Here is a 24,002-nt window from a genome sequence, read left to right on the forward strand (position 1 = left end):
ATATTATCTACTAAATACTTCTCTATATAGTCGACTCGTTTATAGAGTTGACTATAATTTGGACTATAGACTCCTTTTTATTGTCGACTATGGAATCGTCTATAATATCGATTATAGACTAGTCTATTGAGTCTACTATAGACACGTCTAGTCTGGTTTATAGTCTAAATAAATTATAAATTTTGTGGATAAATTAACTATTTTTGAAAAGCTAACTTTGCCGTAAATACTCTAAGCGTAAGAAAGTTTGAAAAATTTTGATACCAAAGAAACTCAGGTTCATCCAAAAAATATAAATTTTTTTTTTATACAAAATTCAACATTAGATCATTAAGTTGATATTAATATATACATAGTAACCTATTTTAGAGGGATCTTTATGTTCTTAATTTATTTGTCAAGGATTTGGAAAAAAAACCGCCCTTAGTATGTAACCTATAGCTTAAAAATAAAAACAATAAATAAATTAAGAGCAGAGAGCATTGGTCCCTGTTATTTCCCAATAAAAGTGACCATTAAACAGTTCAATAAATGGTTTCGAATAAAATTGATAATTATATTTTAGAGAGGTTAGCAAAAATCACGAGATTTAAAATGTTTTTTATATTCATCTTAGTATTGCCTAATAAAACTTTAATTTTAAAACCAAAAAATAATTATGATGCCCCTATGACATGAGTAAGAGTGAGAGTTTATACATTAATTAAGTGTAATAAATATTATATGATGATACAAATTTATGCAGACCGTTTGGACCGGACTCAATTTAGTTTATTACTATCGATTCATTAATTAAGTATTTGTTAAATAAAAAAAACAACGATTTAATATAAAAACTACAAATTTTCAAAACTGAAAAAAACGCATAGAAATACTATTTTTGTTAAATTGTTCGTAATGGATGATTTGGTTATTTGTACATTTGGCCCTGAACGTGGTCGTTGGTCTTGGCGAATAAATTTTGGTGTTTTTTTTTCTTGGTTTATTTTGTATTATTTTTGGTTGTTTCTTTAGGTTTTTTTCCAAAATATTTCACAATTTTTGGTTTATTACAAAAGTTATTTTTCTGACTTTGCCATTGTTGCTAATATTGTTGCGGCCGTTGTTGTTATTATTGTATTTTTTGCACTATCACCTTTTATAATAAATTGTCTTTATTTGTTGTTGTTGTTGAGATGGCTGTTGCTGCTGCTATTGCTTTTGCTGATATATGGTTAATAGAGTGTCTGTCGGTCTTGCTGTGGCTATTTCATTTAAACTAAACAACCAACGGTTGAATATACATATCTAGCTAGATAAACAGACTGACAGTTAGACAAACGGATGAACAGACAGTTGAACGTATAGACTGTTAGTCCAACTAGTAGTATGTATCATATTTACTTACACACATGTTTGCAGCTGAAAGTTTCCAATGAACCAAAAGATTCCATAATATTTAATATGCAAAATTAATTCAAAAATAAAATGAAATTAAATAAAACGAAATGAAATGAAGAGAAAAAGTTTGCAAACTTCATCATCATAAACGCACACAAGCAAACCTGCATACAACTACAAACCAACCAACAGCAACAACACATATTTGGTCAATATAAAATATCGAAAAAAACCTACAAATAAGATACATCCATATAAATATGTTTATTTTCGCAAAAGATACAACAAAAAATCCATAGATAATTGTCTAATGATTTCATAAATATTTGTTGTTTGTAAAAATTAGATAATATTAAACATATAAAGATTTACATATAAATGATGTATATTTTTTCATAAACTTTGTAGTTTTTTGTTGTAATTAGGTGTTAAAGCTCGTGCTGCCAAACAGAGGATGTATGTTTGTTACTAAACTACTGGGACAATGTTTGAAAAACATGATTTATTTTTTTTTTCATCTCCTCTTGTTTTCAAAACCAATGTTGCACAAACATTAATTTGAAGTTCAATACCAACACAAATAATTTAATGCAAAATTAATTTGTTCAACAGCAAACTTTAAAATCAATAGCAGCTAAGCATTAATATTTAAAAAAAAGGTTTAAAAAATGTATATGTATCACAAACACACATACCAGTCTATATCTTTCACTAATCACAATTCAATAGTCAAGGTCTTTATCATAATATCATCACTAACAACCAACAACAACAACAACATCAACACCTTCAACAGCGTCATCATTAAGACAAGAAATTTCGCAAGGAATCTGCGATCTTTGAATATATGTAGTGTTACATCATTTGTTTGGCCGTAAACATAAAAAAACAAAAAACGGAACAGCGACAAAAAAAAATAAAAGTTGACATAAATTAACTTTCTTGAAACTTTTTTTTAATCAAAATAACATAGTTCATAATGAAGGAATAAATAATGTATTCTCAATGTCTTTTTTTTGTTAAAAGTTCATTGAAACTTTTAAAACGTTTTAAAAAAAATTTCACCCTTTCATTTTTTTTCATTAATTTTAACGATCCACTTTTTCTAATGATTTCTATGCGCTAGTCCATTAATTAGACAATTGTCTAGTTTTTTTGATTAGTCCATAGATTGGTATATGGAAAACTGTATTGACAAGTCTATAGACTAGTCCATTGATAAGTGCATTGACAAATCTATTAAGAACTAGTATCTTTATAAGTTCATTGACTAGTTTCTTGTTTACGCCATTGATTAAGGCAGTAACTGGTCCATTGACAATGTACCAGTCTATTGTCTATGTCTAGTCTTTATTCTATCCATCTCTTTACTACACCAGTGACTAGGCTATTGACTAGTCCATTGACTACGCCAGTGACTAGTCCATTGCATATTTTATTGACTATCTCATTTACTAGTCGATTGAATAGTCCATTTGACTAGTCTATTGAAGGTCTATAGACCTTCGACTAGTGTACTGACTAGTCCGTTGAATAGTCTACTTAACTAGTCCTTCGACTACCTTAAAGACTAGCCTAGTGTATTTGCCCAGTGTATTTGCCTAGTTTATTGATAAGTCCATTAATTAGTCTAGTCCATAGCCTATTGATTAGGTCATTGACAACTCTATTGATGGTCTATATATTTTCGATTATTAGTCCATTGACTAGTCTCACGACTTGTTTATAGACTGGTCCATAAACTAGACTAATGCTATGTATACACGATTGTTTTATCTTACAACGTTGGCAGTAAAATGCTCAGAAAATGTGTAATAACAGTGTAAACCTACAAATTTTGTCTTGCAATATTGTCAGTAATGCTTTTTTCTTACAACGATGCAAATGAAAAATTGTGAGGTCAGTGAATTGTTAGACGTTTACTGAACATTTTACTGACAAAGTTGTAAGATCTGACAACCGTGTATCACGGCTTTAACGACTAGTCCATTAAATGATCTAAAGACTAGTAACGTCAATTGACTTATAAATTTACTAGTCCATGATAGTCTTTGACTATTGACTATTTTATTGACAATTCCATTTGACTTGTACATGTATTTACTAGTTTATTAATTACTCCGTTGACTAGTTTAATCCATAGTCTATTGACTAACATATTAACTAGTTTATTGACTAACCTACTTACTAGTCGTTTAGTCATGTTGTTAGTCTATAGAGTAGTCTATTATCTAGTTCATTTAACTTTTAACTAGACTAGTATATTGAATAGTCTATTTGCTAGTCTATTGAAGTTCTATAGACTAGGCCATTGATAAGTTTACAGACTAGTCCTGTAACTAGTGCATTGACTAGTTTATCGACAATTTCATTGAATAGTCCATTTGAATAGTCTATTGGCTAGTGCATTAACTAGTCTATTGACTAGTGCATTAACTAGTCTATTGACTAGTGCATTAACTAGTTCACAACTAGTACATTAACTAGTCTATTGACTAGTGCATTAACTAGTTTATGGTCTAGACAATTTACCGGTCTCTTTACCAATAATTGTCTAATTCACTGACTAGTACATTAGCTATGTTTATCTATCTCGGTTTTCGTTACTCAATTTCTCAGCTTCTGAGATATTAAGATTGCTGCTTGAAATTTGCATATTGTTATTAAGTTTGACAACATTCTTCAGGGATTATTTCCTTCAATTATTGGTCTTTAAACATTTTTAGTTGGGCTGTACGTTTTTTCGGGGTTAATGCTCGTTTATGGCCAAATATCAGCATCTCTATTACCACCAAATACAAACTATTACCTAAGAGCCAAAGATGACTTCGATTTGGCTGATTAGCCAGGCTTTAAATACGAACCTTTACGTTTCGGATTATAGTACAGGATCTTTATTACATTGCAAGTTATGATTCAATGGAAAAGAAACAGCAAAGAACTTTTAGCAACCTAAAATATATTCCTATGAAATTCTTGGTTAAACAATAACTTATGACATATAATGTCAGGTCTTGCAAATTTCTAAACATTTCTAAGTAATTTAAATACAAAAATATTCCAATAGTAGTTTGTATTAGTACAAGTTATACCTATGCTCCATGTGTGTATATGTATACATATGTATGTATTTCCAAATACGTATCTAATTTAATAGCATGTATTTAAAATTCATTTCTGTTTAATGATCTCTTTGGCCCATTGTACTACTTTAGGTGTGTGAATTATTTATCACATAATTTAAAGCAAAAATCTTAAACGTGTTGTGCACAAGTGTTTGAAATAATTATAGGACAAAAAAAAAACCTGCAACAAAAAACATCAACTTCATCATCAACTCAAATCTCTTAAATCCCAATATTTAACAATTTAAAAAGAGAGTGAGACAGTTGCTAAAAAGAGTACCTACAGGGAAACAATATTTTTATACATACTTGTACTTTTGTATAGTTTTTATTTTGTTTTCTCCCATATAAAAAGTTATTCACCTTACACGACAAACAACAATAAAAACAAGGAAAAATCTGAAAAAAGGTAAACACAACGATTTTTATGCTCATTCCATTAAACAGCTTAAAACAGCTGTTTCTGTCAAATAGCAACAACAGCAAACAATCAACCAACTATTTCCCTTACTGCGGCAAAGAGATTTAATAAGAAATTTAAACAAAAAAAAGTTCGACAACTTTTAACAGCAATAGTGAACAAACTGCAGCGACTGCAGAGGAGTAGATACATTAACGTTATTACAACAGCAACAAAAATACATAAATATAAACTTACGAATGAAAATAGTAAAACAGAAGATACAAAAAAAATCGGCACAGAGACACACATACCCAGTCAGCAAAATTTATAAATGAACGAATATAAAACAACCGAACAAAACGATGTTTAAGACGACCGCATAGAGATGAACAAAAGTTGGACAAACAACAAAATAAACATAAATGAAGCAACAAAAATCCATTAAAAGAAATAATGTTACATCCATCTCGTATCTTATACAAAAGAAATTTATGTTATTTTACCATCAACATAAGCAGCAGCGGCAGCAATAATAACAGCAAACATCACAAACACGTTACCTTTTGAGATACTCTTAATAAATGTGTGTTAAAAACTCTTTTAAATGCATACAATACATTTCTCTTTAGGCTAACTTTTGATATGTATGTAATGAAATTGTTCATTATATGAATGTAGGAATTGTTTGTGTTTATTTGTTCGGTCATTCAATCCAAATATGACGAAATGTTTACAGTTTTGGGGCTCGTTTCATTAAAAGAGTGTGTTAAATAATAAACGAATTTTAAGAGAGTGTGATGATGCATTATGGTCTGGGTTCTTTAAAGTACTATTTGTTTCGTTTAGTACTTTTTAAAGAAATCTGTAAAATTGAATTTTTAAAATTATTTTTCTAAGTTTTGTGATATATTTAGTCGGTTCTGGATCATCGGTTTCCTGTTGGTATTCTGCGGCCTGTTAAAGGTTAACGAATCCGGTGATACGTTCAGATATTAAAAAGTAGAAAAACAAGCAATCAAAATCTCTTATAATAGAAATACTTTAACTATCATGCAAAAATAATTGGACTTAACGATACATTTACATTCAAAACTACTCTAATAATTATAAAAGTACATGATCCGTTTAATAGTCCTATGTAATGCAGACATTGTTTTGAAAAACAACATGGTCCACATTCTGCATAAGAACCCTGATGTGGATTATGAACTCCATTGTTGTAGCAAAGGTATAGTTTTGGAATTAGGGTCTAAAGTAAATATTCCCTTGTAAACATTATTGGAGTACATGATCCATTTAATGCTCTGATGTAATTTCTGGATGGATTACATGTTCCTCATCTAGGATATCACAATATTTAATGGAGTATTTTTATTTGAATATATTTGGACTTGCTTACAAGCGTGTGCAGAATAGTTTCAATTTTGTAGATGATCAACTAGACATCGTAACGTTAAGTGGAACAAGTTTTTTTCTCATATATATTTGGACCAGTGCGGGTTCTTTGTGTAGTACCATTTGCGTGCGTGTAAGAAGTAGTTTCAATGCTTTTCAAAAAGCATTACAAAACTGAAGTCGTAATAGTACACCGAATTTAATTGGAACTAGTTATGTGTATCGCATCCAAGAACAATATCCAAATTTTGTCAATATTCGTAGTAAAGAGAGTCCAGTAAAATATTTTTAAATTTTGGTAATGATTATATGTTGTTATTTCATACATTACTTGGTAATGAATAAATAACATTAATTAATCGTTTTGAGTGGGATTTGTAGCAAATTACCTATAGAATGTGTCTAATAAGGAATTAGTTTAGAACTATAAACAAGTCGATATTAGAAGTTTTTTTTAAGAAATGTTGATATTTGCAATTTGTGTAGAAAGCATTCTATATAGAATGACAAAATAACTTGTTAATGAAGCATTGAGTATGATAATATACAAGTAAATATATAAAAAAACTGTAAAGCCAGTTTTAAAATTCGGGAAAATCGGGTAAAAACATTTGTAACCAGTTATTTTTTGGTCATCGTCAAACAAAAATAAATAGTTATTTACACAAAAAGTAATTACTTACTCTTTTCTTAAATATTACTTGCCTATTTACCGGATAAGTAAAGACATTGCTGGGAGTTTATAACTCCCAAAAATAAATTCATATTTTTCAGCATTTTGTAGCCTAAAAAAGATAGAAATTTTGTTTCCATAATCCATTAAGAATAACTTTCTTAGTCATTTTATAGTTGTCCGTTAGTCCCATACTCCATAGCTCCAATCTATCCGAACAGTATAAAACTTCACATGAACACTTCTGACGATTACGGAAACATAAGTATAAGTATTTGAAAATTCGCCCGATTAGATGAATTAGTTTTCAAGTTTATCGATTACGAACGGACATTTGTATTTTATTTACATATATAGAGAGCCTTTTTTCATCTCTCTAGTAATATATTGATTCTGCGTCTTAATAGCAGGACATATTTCGAGGCCGAAAGTGAATTTCTTTGCATCGATTGAGTTAAATAACAGTCAAAACTTTTCAAGCACTTCTTTCCAAACATGTTTCAATATGTATTGAAATTTGTTATAAAACGATGTTATACATCACCTCTGACGACCTGCATTGATCGAAATAAGTAGCAGTCGGATGGGTCCAGGTTAGAACTAAAAGGCGAGTGAGGCAAATCTCTGTAGACATTTCTTCCTGAATGTGTTTTAATTGATATTAACCGGGCGTTTGTCATAATTGTATATAAGCTTTAATGTATGGACGCATATTTTGGACTTTTTCGGCCATTGTTCGGTACATCTTACCTGTTTTGATTTGGTCAGATTTTACTAACTCCCATAAAATATAGAGAATAATGTTAGCGGCATATATACATATTTGATTTTGTGATCAATTTGCTTAATGACTAAGCTTAACATACGATCTAGTGAACGTCCGGTAATGGATGCATTTTATAGAATGTTATTAAGATTAATAACATTATAACGTATTATAACGACCCTAGTCACTTTCTGATGAGGACCACGAGTGTTGTGTTTATGACTTAATTTAAAACTGTTCTTGAACACAAAAATTTTTTAAACAAAATCTTCCCCTATCGTGGCAAAAGTACCAATAAAACAGCAGTAAAGTACATTATACTATCATGACTGTTGTATCATATTAAAGAGAAACATAGTTTGCAGTGATAAAAATGTTGCTCTCTTTTAACAGTGAGAGTGGAAATTGATTTTAATGTTGTTGATAAAATAAAAGAGTAAAGAAAGTTATGAAAGCAAGAAAGAGGAAGAGGAATAGTGAGTGAAATGTTAGTTTTTTGTTTTTTTGGGGAGCAATGTATGTTGTAATATTATTATGTATATTATTCAACTGTTGTTGTTGTTGTGATTGCTGTTGCTGTAACAGTACCGTTCGTTAATCATTCGTTAAATGTGTGTTTTGTTGTTTGACTGGCATGTTCGTGAGTTTTTATGAGTGTATGCGAGTGTTGTTGAGCTGCAAAATTTACGAAATATTTATGTGTGTGCTTTAAAGTGCCACATACCACATATATGTATATTTTTTATCTAATGAAGTATAAGTTATAGTTGCTGTTGTTGTTGTTGTTTATGTAACTTGAAGATAGTTTTTATATTTGTATAATTTCAACATACAACATTAAGGGAGCAAATAAAGAAAATTCAAACAAATAATTTTCATTGCAACTCTCTTTTTTCTCTGAACTATAAATATTACTTTGTAGTTTCTACTTGACGATTCATACACATAATAAACGCTCGCTCACCGGTTTAAGAGCGTAAGTACGTGTAAGTTCGTACGTTGCTTCGCTCGTTCATTGTGGTCGTTGTTTTCTATACAGATTTTACTGTTTTGGGGAGCCCGCGAGCGTAAGTTTTCCACAAAAATTCAGCAGCAGAGACGTTGACGCAGTACGATATGGAGAACGCGGGCGTTGTGTGCGCTGAATGTGTGTGTACTGCGTTATGTATGAAATCAGTTAAGCTGACTGGTGGCTGGCTGGTTGGCATGTAGACTGGCAGACAGCACAGGCTGGTAAAGTGGCAGCGTACTCAAACAGCAAGCAACTAAAAAAAAAAGAAACACACAAGCAAGCAAACAAACAACAACTACTAGCCAACAATGTTGAGGATGGATGAATGACTGGCTGGCTGACTGGCTAGATGGATGGAATACAGCGAACTCGATAACATTTTGAGGCAGTCTTTGGCTACACTTCGTATTGAGCGTATCGCGGGTATGTTGTTTTGCGTATCGTTTGTACCGCGTTATTGTTACTCGTCGTCGGGCCACCACCACCACTACCACCACCATCATCATCATCAACAACAACTACAACAATATCGTCGTCATTCAGCATGATAATACAACAACAATAACATTTAAAGCAACAAAAACAACATTAAAAATTACAAATACATTTATAAAAAATAAAATAAAAAAAGTCAAACACACACACACAGTCTCACTCATGACAAGAAAGAAAAAAATCATAAAAGAGCGAGCGTTTTTCATAGTGCTGCATTGAAATCCACACAAAAAGAAACTTAAAACATTTTGTTGTAAAGAAAATTTAAAACAATTCTAACGTTGTCAAACTTAAAATATCGGTTCAATATATATTTAACAAAGCGGACGAAACACACTTAATGCGAAAACGGTTAGTTTTATATATATTTTCAAAAAAAAAGAAAGATCCAAATCAAATTCAAAATATTTACTTTAAAGTTTGAAATTGTGGAATTGAAACGTTAAATAAAGTGTCCAAAATAAATGCACAAGTGCATTTGAAAATTGTAACGAATAAAAAAAAAAGAAAATCATATCAAATGAAATAGAAAAAAATTATATGGAGTGCATGACGGAAGTGACGTAATTTTTCCTTCCCCCTTTTTTTTGGAAATTTATTGTGAATGAATTAGAAAGAAAATATTTATAGAAAATTTAAATTAAAATAAAGAAAAATTTAGCAAAAAAATAAAAAATATCAAAAAATTAAAATATTAAAAAAAACATAAAAAATGAAAAAAAAGAGAAATGAAAATTATTTTAAAAATTTTTTAAAAGAAACAAAAAGTTTTATTTTTTTTTAACCAATGGAATTAAAATTTCAAAATGGCATTAATTAAAAAACATAGCCCCTAATTAAAACATAAATTTATCAGTGATTGTATAAGATTTACACAAAGAAACGCAAAGATAAACGAAACAAAAAAATTAATAAAAAATTTAAATTTTTAAACTTTAAAAAATATTACATGCAAATACTGGATTTCATTTCAAAATAGTGTTTTTTTGCAATAATATGAAAAAAAGAAATATTTTAAACAATAAATATAATTAACTTATAAAAGCACTGGATTAAACCAAAAATTTTTTAAATTGGAAATAATGTTCTTCAAGAAATTAAAAATATTGAAAAAAAAAAAAATATAAAAAAGCAAATTTTGGGAAAAATCAAAAAAAGAAAAGTTTTCAAAAGGATTTCCAATAACGCCATCGCAATTGCAGTTCTCTTTCCTAAGAGGATCCAATTTTAAAGAAATATGTTTTATCAATTGTAATTTACGTATCACTAAATACAATTACTTGTAATTGTAATTCAAATTACTTCAATTACAATTACTTGTGATAGTAATTGTTAAAATAAATAAATATGAAAGTAATCATAATTAAATTAGATGTAATTGTTAATTGAATAACAATGAAAGTAATCATTACATTTTATAAATTACATGTAATTGTGAAAAATTTCCTTTAGAATTACAAGTATTTTGTAACAATTTAATAACAATTACAAACATTTATAATTGTGATAATGTTATTTGTAATTAAAAGAAATTGTAATTGACAATCACTCAATTGTATGTAATTGAAATTGACAATTATTCAATTACATGTAATTCTAATTAATACAATAATGACTAACTTAGCAATGAAAGTAATCGTTACATTTTCTAAATTACATTTAATTTTTAAAATTTTCTTTTACATGTAATTTGTAACAAATCAATAACAGTTACATGTTCTTATAATTGGTAATATTTCATTTGTAATTAAAAATAAATACAACTGCCACATTACAAGTAATTGTAATTGACAAAGTAATGAATAACTTAATGTAATCATTAACCTGCCCTGGCCTTTTCATTATATTTTTGTTATTTACAAAACTCTAAAATCTTCAGTTTAAAATTTTAATTTTTACCACAAATCAATTACTGAATGATCGCATACGTGATCGAATAAGCTTTTGTAGCGATATCGAAATTAAGTTAAAATTACCAAAATTTCTTCTTTGATATTGAATGATCATTATCTAAAACCACGATCAATGTTTAATGGGTCGAGATTGAATTAATCACTTTTTTGCATTTTGTACATTTTAGCTTCATTTCTATTTTGAAACTTATTGGCAAAAAGCGTTTTCGATGATTCGGCCTGCCATCATCACTCCATAAAAACTTTGATTTCGAATGATCATCATTTAAAAAACTACGATCAGTGTTAAACGGTCCGAGATCGAATAAAATTGATCATAATATTTAAATTTGTGCAGTTTAGCTTAATTTCAATATTGAAATTTGTTGGCAACGCGAAAGCGAAACGCGATCATTCGGTCTTTCATTATCACTCCATAAAAAACTAGATTTTTTCTCTAAAATTTAGATTTTTCTGCATTAAACTTAAGTTGTGATTGCTTAAAGTTTACTTTTAATAAAAATTTAATTTTTTCCAAAAACTGTTTTTTAATATTAAATTTTTACTGAAAATCAGATTTAAATCTTAATGTTTATCTAGATTTTAAATAAAGTAGAAATTACATTTCTGCATAATTTTATTTAAACAAATTGATCTTTTACTGAAAATTGAATTTAAATTTTAAATTTTCATTAAAAATCTAGATTTTTTTATTAAAAAATTGTTTTTTTTTTACTAAAAGTAAATTAAAATTAATAACATTCAAAAAAAATGTTTTTTAGAAAAGTTAATTTTTTTTTTAAAATCTGAAATTTTCATTAAGAATCTAGTTTTATTGTGAGAAAAAAATATTTTTCATCAAAAATCAAATTTTCTTAAAAATATTAACTAAAAAAATGATTTTTTTTAATCATGATAAAATTTTCGAATTTTTCAAAATTTCGAAATTTTGAAATTTTCGAATTTTTCAAAATTTCGAATTTTTATTTCAAATTTTGATTTTTTTTTCTAAAAACTAGAATTTATTTTTTTACTCAAAATTAAATTGTTTGTGAAAATGTTTCTTCACTAAAAACACAATTTTTTACTAAAAATTAAAATTTTCCAAAAAATATTCTGAACCTGAATTTAGACTAAAAGCACTAAATTTTTTATAAAAAACTTTAATTTTTGATTTAAAATCTGAAAAAATTGTCATTAAAAATACACATTTTTATAATAAACATGAATTTTCATTAAAAATATGCATTTTCATTAAAATAATGAATTTTTATTTCAATTATGAATTTTAAGCAAATAAATAAATATTTCATTAAAATTAAAGATTTTTCAATAAAAAATCGAGTTTGCATGAACAATTTATATTAAAAATATAAATTTTCATTAAAAAAGCTGTATTTTTTTAGGAAAAATATCGAAAATTAGATTTGAATTTTCAATTAAATTTTTGATATTCTTCAAAAAGTTTGATTTAAAAAATATATCGAAATTAGAAATTTTTATTCAAAATACGAATTTTCATTCAAATTATGTGTGTTTATTAAAACTATAAAATTTAAATAACTTTTCTTAAAAATAAACAGTTTTTATTAAATTTTTTAGTTTTCAAAAAAAAAAAAAAAAAAATTGAATTTTTTAAAAAAATTAAATTTAAAAAAAATTACAGAAATTTTCATTGATTTTAATAAAATGAGATTGAAAAAAGGATTATATTTGCACAAAATATTTCTTTCAATTTTCGAAGAACATTATTTCAAAATTAAAAAAAAATCAGTTAAAAAAATAAATAATTAAATAAAAAAAATCTAAAAAATACTTCAAAATTTTGTATTTTGAAGACTTAAAAGAACTTTACAAAGGACTAATAAAGTGTTTAATAAAATTATTAATAAAAACTGAAAAAAGTGTAATATTTTTGGTGAAAAACTATAAACTTTGGTTTCCTTTCAAATGGCACAAATTTACGTTTAAATTCCACAACAAAAACATGTTATATTATAATATTTAAACAAAATGAAACTGCTATGAAATCAGCTGTTTTAAAAACACAACCATAAGGATTTAAATTAAAATAGGTTTGCTTCCCATTGATTCGCTTTAAATATTAAAATCCAACATGAAATTCATTTCATTTTAAGATAATGCAATTTTCTTTATTTCTATTTTTTAAACAAAAATTCTTTAAAATGTTTATTAAACATTTACAAAGCATAATTGAAGCTAAATGTATATTTATTTTATGTATATGTGTGTCTAACTAAAATAGAAAACATTTTTTTTTGAGTTCAATGACCATTTCTAAACTAATAGATAAGAAAACATAAAGAATGTTTTTTTTTTTCAAATGTTCTGTGTTTCTTTGTAGTTCGATGTTTAGACATAGAAAAAGTAATAATTAATGTGTGATTAACAATTTAAGTCATTAGTTGTATTTCTTTAATAGAAAACCAACAAAAAATGCAATATTATTTAAAGAAAAAGCAAAAAATTTTTAATTTATGCTTAAAATGTCTCTATTACCGTTACGACTGACTTAATAAATGTTAGCAATGAAAATACCGTTTAATGATTTGTTCTTTTAAACATGGGGGAAATGAGGTTTTTTGTCTAAAGAAATGTTTGTTAATAAAAGATTTTAAATAATTTATTACGGTAGAAATCTAGAATGAAATGAAAGAAATGCCAGTTGCAAACTTTAGATTATGATATCAGAATAAAATAAGATTGTAAAAATTTGACTTTCAGATGATATAGCTAAACTTTGGAACGTGATATCTCGAATATATGAGGCCAAATTCGAATCCAGAACAATTAATCTTTTATGACTTTGTGTCATCCGTTTTAGAGTAAAAGATATTCTAATATTTGGCCATATATCAGTATTATTCCAAATCCAATCTTAACTAAATTTGTTAAACATTAAAGTCTATTTTGGAATTCAAAATGGAAACAAAGGAGAGACCTCTGCTTTAATGGGGAAGCCTTCGCAACCAATCGACTTTGTAAGATTCTGTAAACTATATTCAAAAATCCTGTTTTAGTTGTACTATGTCTAGCAGGCAATCTCTGGAAGTCCAGCTGAATACTTTTCTGGAATAACAGCACATTGTAAACAATGAAATAATAACACAAAATACCCAAGTTCTTTTTATTATTAATAGAGAATATAATATTTTAAAAATATAAATTACCGGGTCCTGAAGGAATTATCACTTGCGATACCATAACTGATATTCATTTACAAGGCATGCCCAAGTATGGCGCATATTCCTAGTACGTTGATAAGGTCAAACGTTTTTTTTTATAATACATGACCCCTCGGGGGCATGTTACCCAGATGGAAGTACCCATGTTGGTGTTATTGCTACCAGTAACTCTAGTCTACGGAGACTATCAACATTCGACATTGGGTCGAATCAGAGAACCACATAATCCGGTACTACGGGTGGTCAGTTTCCCGTAGTACTATTTCCTAGCCTTTCAATTGGTTGAGGTTCCTTGATGATGCACATAGTGGCTGTGATTTAAACACAAGAGTGAGTTGCGGTTAAAATACTGATTCACGGTAAAGTCTACATTTCTAGATAAGTTCTGTGCCATTGCCGATGACAGTAGATACACCACAGAGGACTGCCTGTGGAACTAAGCGTTGGAAAGTACTGTGGTGATTCATCACAGAAGCATAACTCATTAGTTTAAAATCACCACCTTAAAATAAGGCCAATACTATTTGGTGCACGATAGTTTTTCGTAGATCTGATTTTTTACATGATCTAGAGTCGAAATGATGATTTTATAAGCAATTCTTTTCCAATATACTTGGTGAAAGTGGGTTTGCAAGATTCAACCTAGTGTAGAATCTTTAAATTTTATCTATCATCTGATTCCGAACCCAATTCATAATCTAAATACTTGGGCTTGGGTCAATTATGGCACGAACTTCACAGAATTTGAGATTCAATCAAACGGCCAATATCCAAACTGTATCTTACTTCTAGTTTCCGACCAAATCCGTAACCGAATGCTTATCATCTTTAGAACTTTAGTTTTCTTCAACAAAATTGCTCCACGTGTTTTCTTACAACTTTATAAAAAGGCTTTTAATGTGGATATATACCGATTCTTATGAAATAAGACTTTACAGTATTCGAGAGAGTGACTAACGTGTAATAAGGAATAGTTTTTGTTAAATTTTTCTTAACGCCTTTATTTTTAAATTTAATAGAGTATAAAAGATAATAAAGTAGTTTTCTATAAAACGGGTTATATGGGGGATAATATATCCTTTTGAAATTAGTTACTGAGTTGTTGGTTCGAAAAAGGCAAGTCTTGTTTTGTAAAACTTTTCAAGACAATTAAGAACGTTTAATTAATTTTCTTAAGGCAGTATATTTGTAAAGAATTTAACTCTTTGGTCCTTCAGCTTATACAACCATTATGTTTTCAACAGACAGAACTACAAACTGCATCCATGCATAATATTGAGGGAAAATTTAAGCCCTCTAACTCTTTTATTTTAGACCCTGTGGACGGAAGGACATGTTACAGAATCTATTAAGAATTGAAGATCGAGAAATTATATTTCTGTATTTTACAAAAGGAATTCCAAAGTCACTATGTATCTGTTTCGTTGATTAGTACTAAAAGTCAGTCCAAATTAAACTTGTCATTAGTACCTTCTTAGGCCTGACTTATTATTCCCTTGATCTGCTTAAAGATCTTATAATGTTAATATCTGTGATACAAATATAATACACCGGGTCAATAAACCGCTGATAAGAAATTATTAAATACAAAACCGAAAACACAACTAAAGAATGTTTACATTCTAATAACAAATCAATACAGAAAGTAGATAAACAAAAAGCAAAAAAAAAAAAAAAACTGAAAGAATGTTTACAATTATTACACCTCGAGAAAAAAGATACAAATATGTTTAAAGGAAACACATTAACTGTGTAACTATAATTTTATAGTTACTTTAATCATAGTTTTAGTTGTCAAAGCAAAACCGCTTTATAATATGATTGCAGCAAACAAGTATATGTTTGTCATAATAATTTAAGAACATCATAGTGCAAAGTTTTTCCAATCATAAAAATGATTGCGACTTCAAACGTTATATGAATGCAACAGACATTTTAATGATGAATTTAAGAAAATATGCTTGCGACATCTAACATATTATTATGGAGTCTTATTGACATCATATTATAATGAGTTAAGCATTTGCTTAGTGAACATAATATGATTGTGACAACTAACTGCTTGTTTACATCAATTATAGTAAGGTGGAATTCGTTTAACAGCATTAATTTCACTGTTTACAGTAAACATTGAATCATTTTTACTTTGAAAATTTCCTTTAACTTTAGTTAGACCCCTTCTCCTCCTACTATTTTTTCATTTTTCCTTCCATAATTAATGTTTAATTTGACAAATTCACATCACACTCTCTAGAGTGAAAAAAGAAAACACTTGAAAACTAACAAAATCAAGAAACAAACAACAGCAACAAACAAAAATCTATAGGTCATTGAACTGTAGATAAAGAATTAATGGGTGACTTTAACCAAATACCCACCATAAACAATGTTCAGCAGATAAAGTCCAACAGTTAACTTTTTTTTTTTTTTGATTATTTTCCAAAATACTTTAATTAAAGTTTTATTTTGTTAAAAAAAAAACGTTTATTTAACACAAAAACTGTTAAAGAAACTGCTGGCAAAGCTAAATGTAAATTCATTAAAAATCAATTTTAACTGCAAAATAAAAAATAAATGTCACCCACTTTAAAAAAAATGCAAAAAATAAAACAACAATAAATGTAAAATTTAAATTTTTGTTTAAACAAATTATGACTTTAATAGTTTTAGTTGTCAAAGAAATTTTTGTTTAGCTTTTGTTTTTGTTCTAACAGTCAAACAAAATTTTCTATTATGATTTTGTAGTAGAGTGTGAGTAGGTGTTTGTATGTGTTTTGAGTTGGTATATGAGATAGCGGTAGTTTTAAATTAAAACAACTACAATAACTATAATCTACCCCCTTCGAACCCCCCCCCCCCTTTGTTATTAAAACTTAAACTCTCACACACCCCTGCTTACTCTTTTCTTTTTCACTTAAGACTCTTACTCTCTCTCTATCACTGGGGCTCCCCTTGGACCCTCTTCATGGTGGAGACAGCCAGCAACATTAAAACAAACATTAAGCAGTTTTTAGACAAACTTTCATACATAAACTATGACTACAACAATTGTTCTATCATCTCTTCCCCACACTCAAGCTCCTCTCCTTCAATTTCTTTTACCCACTTTACTTCATACCGCACCGCTCAGTTGGTTTTGCACGCTCGTTCACTCGTTCGTTCGTTCCTTCCTTCTTTCGTTCGTTCTTTCATTCAGTTTGTTATAGAAATGTTCTGTTCTATACTTTTGTTAGTAGAACAAGTACCTTAACTCAGCATAGGTCATTGGTCTTTTTCGGCGTCAACGAACGACTATCGGTACTCAACTCAGTCCCGTAGATACAAACACACACACACTTACACATATACAAACAAACAGAAATATGTAAACATTTCTACAAACAGTCAAACAAACCCATAATAAATTGTAAAAGCTTTAAGCAGAACTCTGCCAGCAGCAACGTTGACGCCTGTAACGCCGACACTCTTCTATGAATCTTGTTCTCTGCCTCTATATAACGTGGGCGCTGTGTAACAATAATTTTTCCTCTGTTTTTTTTAATTTTCTTCTTTTTTATTTTTTTTTACACATGCAAACAAACACACAAACAACAACAAAAATAAATATTCTTTCTGGTTTCATAGAAAGAAAACTAGTTGTAAAGCGCAGGCGCATTTTCTAACGGTAATCTAAACTAATGCTGTTGCTGTTATAGCTGCTTCTTCCTCATCTTCTTTTTTTGTTATTTTTTTTGCTGTTGCTGTTACTGTTGTAGTTGCTGCAGTTATAACATTTTTCCACATGCCGTCATAGAAGAAAAAGTTCAGTAGAGCAAAGTTTTTTTTTTTGTTATAAATTTTTCCACAGACATACATTCGTTGTTGTTGTTGCTGTTATTTTATATTTTTTCTTTCTGTGTGAGCTTTTCTCTAAATGACCAAATTTCTCTGCAAAGTTAACAGTGAGTGTTGTATTTTATTGTATTTGTATTGTTGCTGCTAAAATGCAAAAAGTCAACAACATGCAACATTTTTGCATTGTAATGCATTATTATTTTGCTAGACAAACGCTTTTCTTTATTTAACTGTTTGTTTGTTTTTGTAACTTGGTCATATGCTCTCGAGTTGTAAAGAAAAAAAGAAAACACTAAAATAATGAAAAAGAATTGGAATTTAAAGGAAGTTTATTTTTTTCGAATCTTTTTGTTTGTGCTTAGTATTCAATTACAGAGTAGAATCTGAATAAGCAGCAAGAACAAAAGAAGGAAATAAAAGAAAAATTAGAAAAGAACGAAAATAATAATAAAATGAAAAAAAATCATTAAAGACAGATTTTTCCGTTAGTAGACTGAGTAGGAAAAACACTGAGAAAAAGAAATTAAAAATGTAAACAGATAGATAGATAGATAGATAGATAGATAGATAGATAGATAGATAGATAGATAGATAGATAGATAGATAGATAGATAGATAGATAGATAGATAGATAGATAGATAGATAGAAAAGTATAATACATGTTATATGTAAGTGTATTCAAAATTGTTTAGTTAAATTTTGAAAAATTTTCCTCTATTCAGAAGAAAAGACGTGATTAATAAAAATTTCCTTTCCCCCAAAAATCCCCATTAATATTTTTCTAACTGCACTTTTCACTCTACTCTTTAAAACATTTCTTTTTCTGTTTGGGTCTGTTTTTGGGTTAGTTTAGCTTTTCATGCCAGTGGATTTATACAGCTTTCTAACGTTACATACATACATATTTACACTATTTGTTGGGGGGACTGAGTTAACACAAACACATATTTACAATTACATATATATTTATGTATGTATATATGCGTTGTAAGTATGTAATATGTATACAATAAATAAATCATTTTTATGTTCCTGTACACATGCACTCTCTTTCGCTGACTGGGGCTCCCTCTATCAAGCTCTCTTTTCTTTTATGTTTTCTTGTTGTAATTTGGTGGTTGCTTTAGTCGTTTTGATTTGTTGTAGTTGTTATGTTTGTTTGTGTTGTTGTTGGTGTCTGTGTGCCACATGAAAATCAATGATGACGTATACATGCGTTGTGGGGCAAATACTTTATTTTGTTGTTGTTTTTGTTGTTGCATGTAGATTTCCTTACTATGCGATTAAAACAACAACAATAATACAAAAAAAAAAAGAAAAACCATGCCGTTTTATTTTAGTTTTTTATTATTATTATTTTTGTTGATGTTTGTTTTTTTTTTGTGTGTGTAAATGTATATGTAAATGTGGATGGATACCGGTATGCAATGCGGTTCACAGTGTTACGGGGTCATAAGCAATATAATAGCAAAAAACCAACAATAACAACAATTATTTGTGTTTACAAATTATGCAGCAGTAGTAGTCGGGGTTGTAATACAAAAAATAAAGGAACAAAATTTATTAGTTCCTAAATTTGTTTAAATTTTATATTAGAAATAAAAGTCGGAAAATATTAAATATATACAATTACTTACTATCAATACAAAGTAATCGATGTTTTAACATCTTACTTGTAAGCGCATTTCCTCAATGGAAATTGAATCGACTTACAAAACCGTTAATTATAAAGTAACTTAAAGAAAGTCTTCTATCTAATGACAACAGCATGTAAAATATGTTTATTGGTAATAGCGTTGTGGGCAAGAGATTGTTTCTGCCAAAATGACAATTAAGAATTCAATATATGTCATCAGATCTTTTATACGGGCGCAGGTGTAAATATAAGTAGAATTTTGCTATCGATCTTTTTCCTTTTAAATTTAAAGTCCTTTATTTTTGTTGTAAATTTACAATAATGCACAACACGGTGCCGCATGGCATAATAATCTTTTTTTTTGTTCATTCAACAAAACAAAACATGAGACGATGTTAAGCCACTGGGTCATAGAACTTTTTTATTTCTCCACCCATTGCAACACAAAATGCTTCTGGTTGTTGTTTCTTTTTGTTTCTACTATTTTTTATGTTCTTTTCCTATAAATTTCTGTGTTTATTTTTTTTTACATTTGGGGATGATGGTGGTTTGTACGATTAAGACTAGGTGCGGTACGCTGCGGGGCCAAGACATAGTAACCAACCCCTTTTTTTTTGCTTTCATATTAAAATGACAATTTTTTGTTGCTTTAGTTTTTATGCTGTTTTCCCATATCGATTTTTCAAGTTAAAACAAATCATAAGAGGAAAGTTTGAGGCTTACAGACCCATAGACACACAAAAACACACACTGTTTGGTTTAAATGCGAAAAAGTAAACTAAATTAATGAGGGATTATTAAGACATTAAAGGATTTTTTTTATGTTTTTACAGTTAAATTAAATTTTGTAAATTTGAAAAGGGATACTAGATAATAAAAATGTAAAATAATGGTTTTTAAAGCGTGTTAACTAACATTAAAGTTGGTGATAAACACGGGTGTGAAGTGCATTTTGGGGAATTTAATTTTTTTTGTTAAATTTATGAACTATAGAATAAACAATAGACTTTGGAATAGACTAGACTATAGACTAGACTATAGACTATACTATAGACTAGATTATATTGACTAGACTATAGACCAGACTATAGACTAGACTATAGACTAGACTGTAAACTAGACTATAGACTAGACTATAGACTAGACTATAGACTAGTCTATATATTAGACTATAGACCAGACTATATACTAGACTGTAGACTAGACTATAGACTAGACTATATACTAGACTATAGACTATTGACTAGACTATAGACTAGACTATAGACTAGACAATAGACTAGACTATAGACTAGACTATAGACTAGACTATAGACTAGACTATAGACTAGACTATAGACTAGACTATAGACTAGACTATAGACTAGACTATAGACTAGACTATAGACTAGACTATAGACTAGACTATAGACTAGACTATAGACTAGACTATAGACTAGACTATAGACTAGACTAAAGACTAGACTATAGACTAGACTTTAGTATAGGCTATAGACTAGACTATAGACTAGACTATAGACTAGACTATAGACTATAGATTAGACTTTAGACTAGACTTTAGTCTAGACTATAGACTAGACTGTAGACTAGACTTAAGTCTAGACTATAGACTAGACTATAGGCAAGACTATAGACTAGACTATAGACAAGACTATAGGCTAGACTATAGACAAGACTATAGACTAGACTATAGACTAGACTATAGACTAGACTATAGACAATACTATAGACTAGACTGTAGACAATACTATAGACTAGAGTATAGACTAGACTATAGACTGGACTATAGACAAGACTATAGACTAGACTATAGACTAGAATATAGTCTATGAGTAGCCTCGACTGTACTATATACCGGATTTGATACAGAATTTATTTTAAAGATATTCGCTTATTGTAAAATGAAATGATTTATGTTTTATAAAAGCAAATCTTTAAATTTTGAACCGATATCTAAGAGGCGGGTTGTGTTTTAAAAGTCAACGATTTCATAGAAGTTTCACAAAACTTCAAATGCATTTTATTAATAAATTTTTTCTTTTTTTAATTTTTTTTTAATTTAGGAAAATTTTCTTAACTTTCTTTTAATAGTTGGTTTTATAATTATTATTATTGTTATGCGTGTGTTATAAATTCTATCAAAATGTTTTCTATACATAAAACAATAAAAACTTTGCAAGAAAGTCCGTGTAAAGGAAACTGTAGTAATTATGGGTCAAATATAAAGGGCCTTTAATTAAAGGCCTATGTACTATAGAACATAGTAAAAGAGAAAAAGAGAGACTAGAGAACCCATAAAAGCAAAAAAAAAAATTGGGTATTAAAATTCTTTTATTATTATTTGGTTTTTGCGTGGGAGTACGAAAGTTAAAAAAGGAAAAGGAACTACAGCAAAAATTTGTGTTTTATAACAAAAAAACCAATTTCCACCAAATGTCTTCCGGAATAAATAGTCGTGAAATTTTCGTGTTTTTGGATATTTTGATTTGGAATCAAACAAAGCGGAGAAATCGACAAAACAATGATAATAACAATAACAACAGCAACAATAATAATAGCAACAGCAGCAGCAGCAGTAGTAGTACTAGTAATATAAGCAGAAGCAGTAATAGCAACAGCAACAATAACAATTATAATACAAACTCTAATATAACAAAAGTGATTAAAAGTGCTGGCGATAATAGCAGCAAAAAACTAAATTTAGTAGGGTCAACAGCAACAACAGCAACGTCTGTGACAGCAACAACAACAGCATCATCAACAACAACAATTAAAGCAGCAGCAGGAACTTTAACTAAAACTGCTGCAGCTATAAAAACAAAAACAACAGTGAAAGTGATAAAGTGCAAAAATACAAATACAACTAACAACAATAAAACTATTACAAAATTAAATAGTAACAACAACAACAGCAACAACAATAATAATACAACAATTATAAATAATAAAAAAATCATACATAATAACAATAACAACAACAAAAGCAATATATTAACAGCTACAGCAACTCAAACAACAGCCAACAACAATTTAATGAAAAATCAAATTGAAATTTTACACAAATTTAGCTGAAACTTTCTAAGTACACATACTTACAGTTATACACAGATACAGACTACACACTACAGTTACAGATACATTTATCAAATCAATCAAATCATTTAGATATTTTTATTCATTTGTTGTATCTCAACTCTCTATTACTGCCAACTTAATTTAGGGAATGTTGAAAACTATTCCAGGTGTATGTGTGTGTGTGAGTGCTTGTGTTTGTGTGTTCATACAAATGAACAAACTGACAAATGATTCATTTTAAAGAAAGTATGAACAAAGTTAAGAAAAAAGCCACTACTATAAAACTCTTCTAAAGATCTTTAAGTTGTTGTTTTTTTTTGTTAGTTGCTTTTCTACATTTAAGTTTGTTTTTTTTTTGGAAACTTGTGGTTAAATAATAATAATTTCACTTAATAATAAAAACAAGAAAGTAATCAATTTTAAATTTAAACCTCTTTTTTTAGAGGTGAGAAGAAAAAGGTGTCATCAACTTGAATTTGCAATGTAAAATTTAAAAAAAAATAAAAATACTGGTATTTTACTCAAAACTTTCAATTGCTTAGTAAAACTTCTAAAACAAAATTTTTAGGTTATTTAAAACAAATTTTCTAAAATTTTCAAAAAAACAAAAATACTAAAATAAACCAAACCCTATTAAAATAATAATAAAAAAAAATAATCCAAAATCAAGGCTTTAAGAAAAAAAATTTATAAAATAATTTAAAATAAATTTTAAAAAAATTATAAAAAAAATCAGAACAAGTGTCTTAATTACAAATATATATAAAAATAATAAAATTAGCAAATACAACAACCCTAAATAAATAAATCCAACTACAACAAAAATTATATACATAAATTATAAATAATTCAAACCAAATTTGTACCTATCACTTCATTAAATAAATTAAACAACAACAAAAAAATTAGCTAAAATAATTATAATAAAAAATAATAAAATTATATATACAACCTTTAAAAGAAAAACAAAAAAACAAATAATAGAGGACTGTGATACTAGTATTTCACATCAAATTCAAGTTAAATTTATAACAAAAAAAAAATATAAAAAATATAAAATAATATTTATAACAACAAAACGCAACAATTTATTATAATAAACAACAACA

General features: G+C 28.1%; 2 protein-coding genes across 2 annotated transcripts in view; both read left to right on the plus strand.

Annotated features, from left to right (window-relative positions):
- The window catches only part of LOC111686652 (probable nuclear hormone receptor HR3), a 71,095-nt gene that overhangs the window by 21,106 nt on the left and 25,987 nt on the right, over positions 1–24,002 (plus strand). The window lies entirely within an intron of this gene.
- LOC111686651 (probable serine/threonine-protein kinase dyrk1) lies at positions 8,918–23,490 on the plus strand. The gene is given in 4 exon segments (XM_046954534.1): positions 8,918–9,600; positions 21,882–22,523; positions 22,525–22,605; positions 22,638–23,490. Coding segments are annotated over 3 exon segments (606 nt in total). The 5' UTR covers positions 8,918–9,600; positions 21,882–22,251; the 3' UTR covers positions 22,891–23,490.

Source organism: Lucilia cuprina, chromosome 6 (genome assembly GCF_022045245.1).
Source record: "Lucilia cuprina isolate Lc7/37 chromosome 6, ASM2204524v1, whole genome shotgun sequence".
Classification (NCBI taxonomy): Eukaryota; Metazoa; Arthropoda; class Insecta; order Diptera; family Calliphoridae; genus Lucilia; species Lucilia cuprina.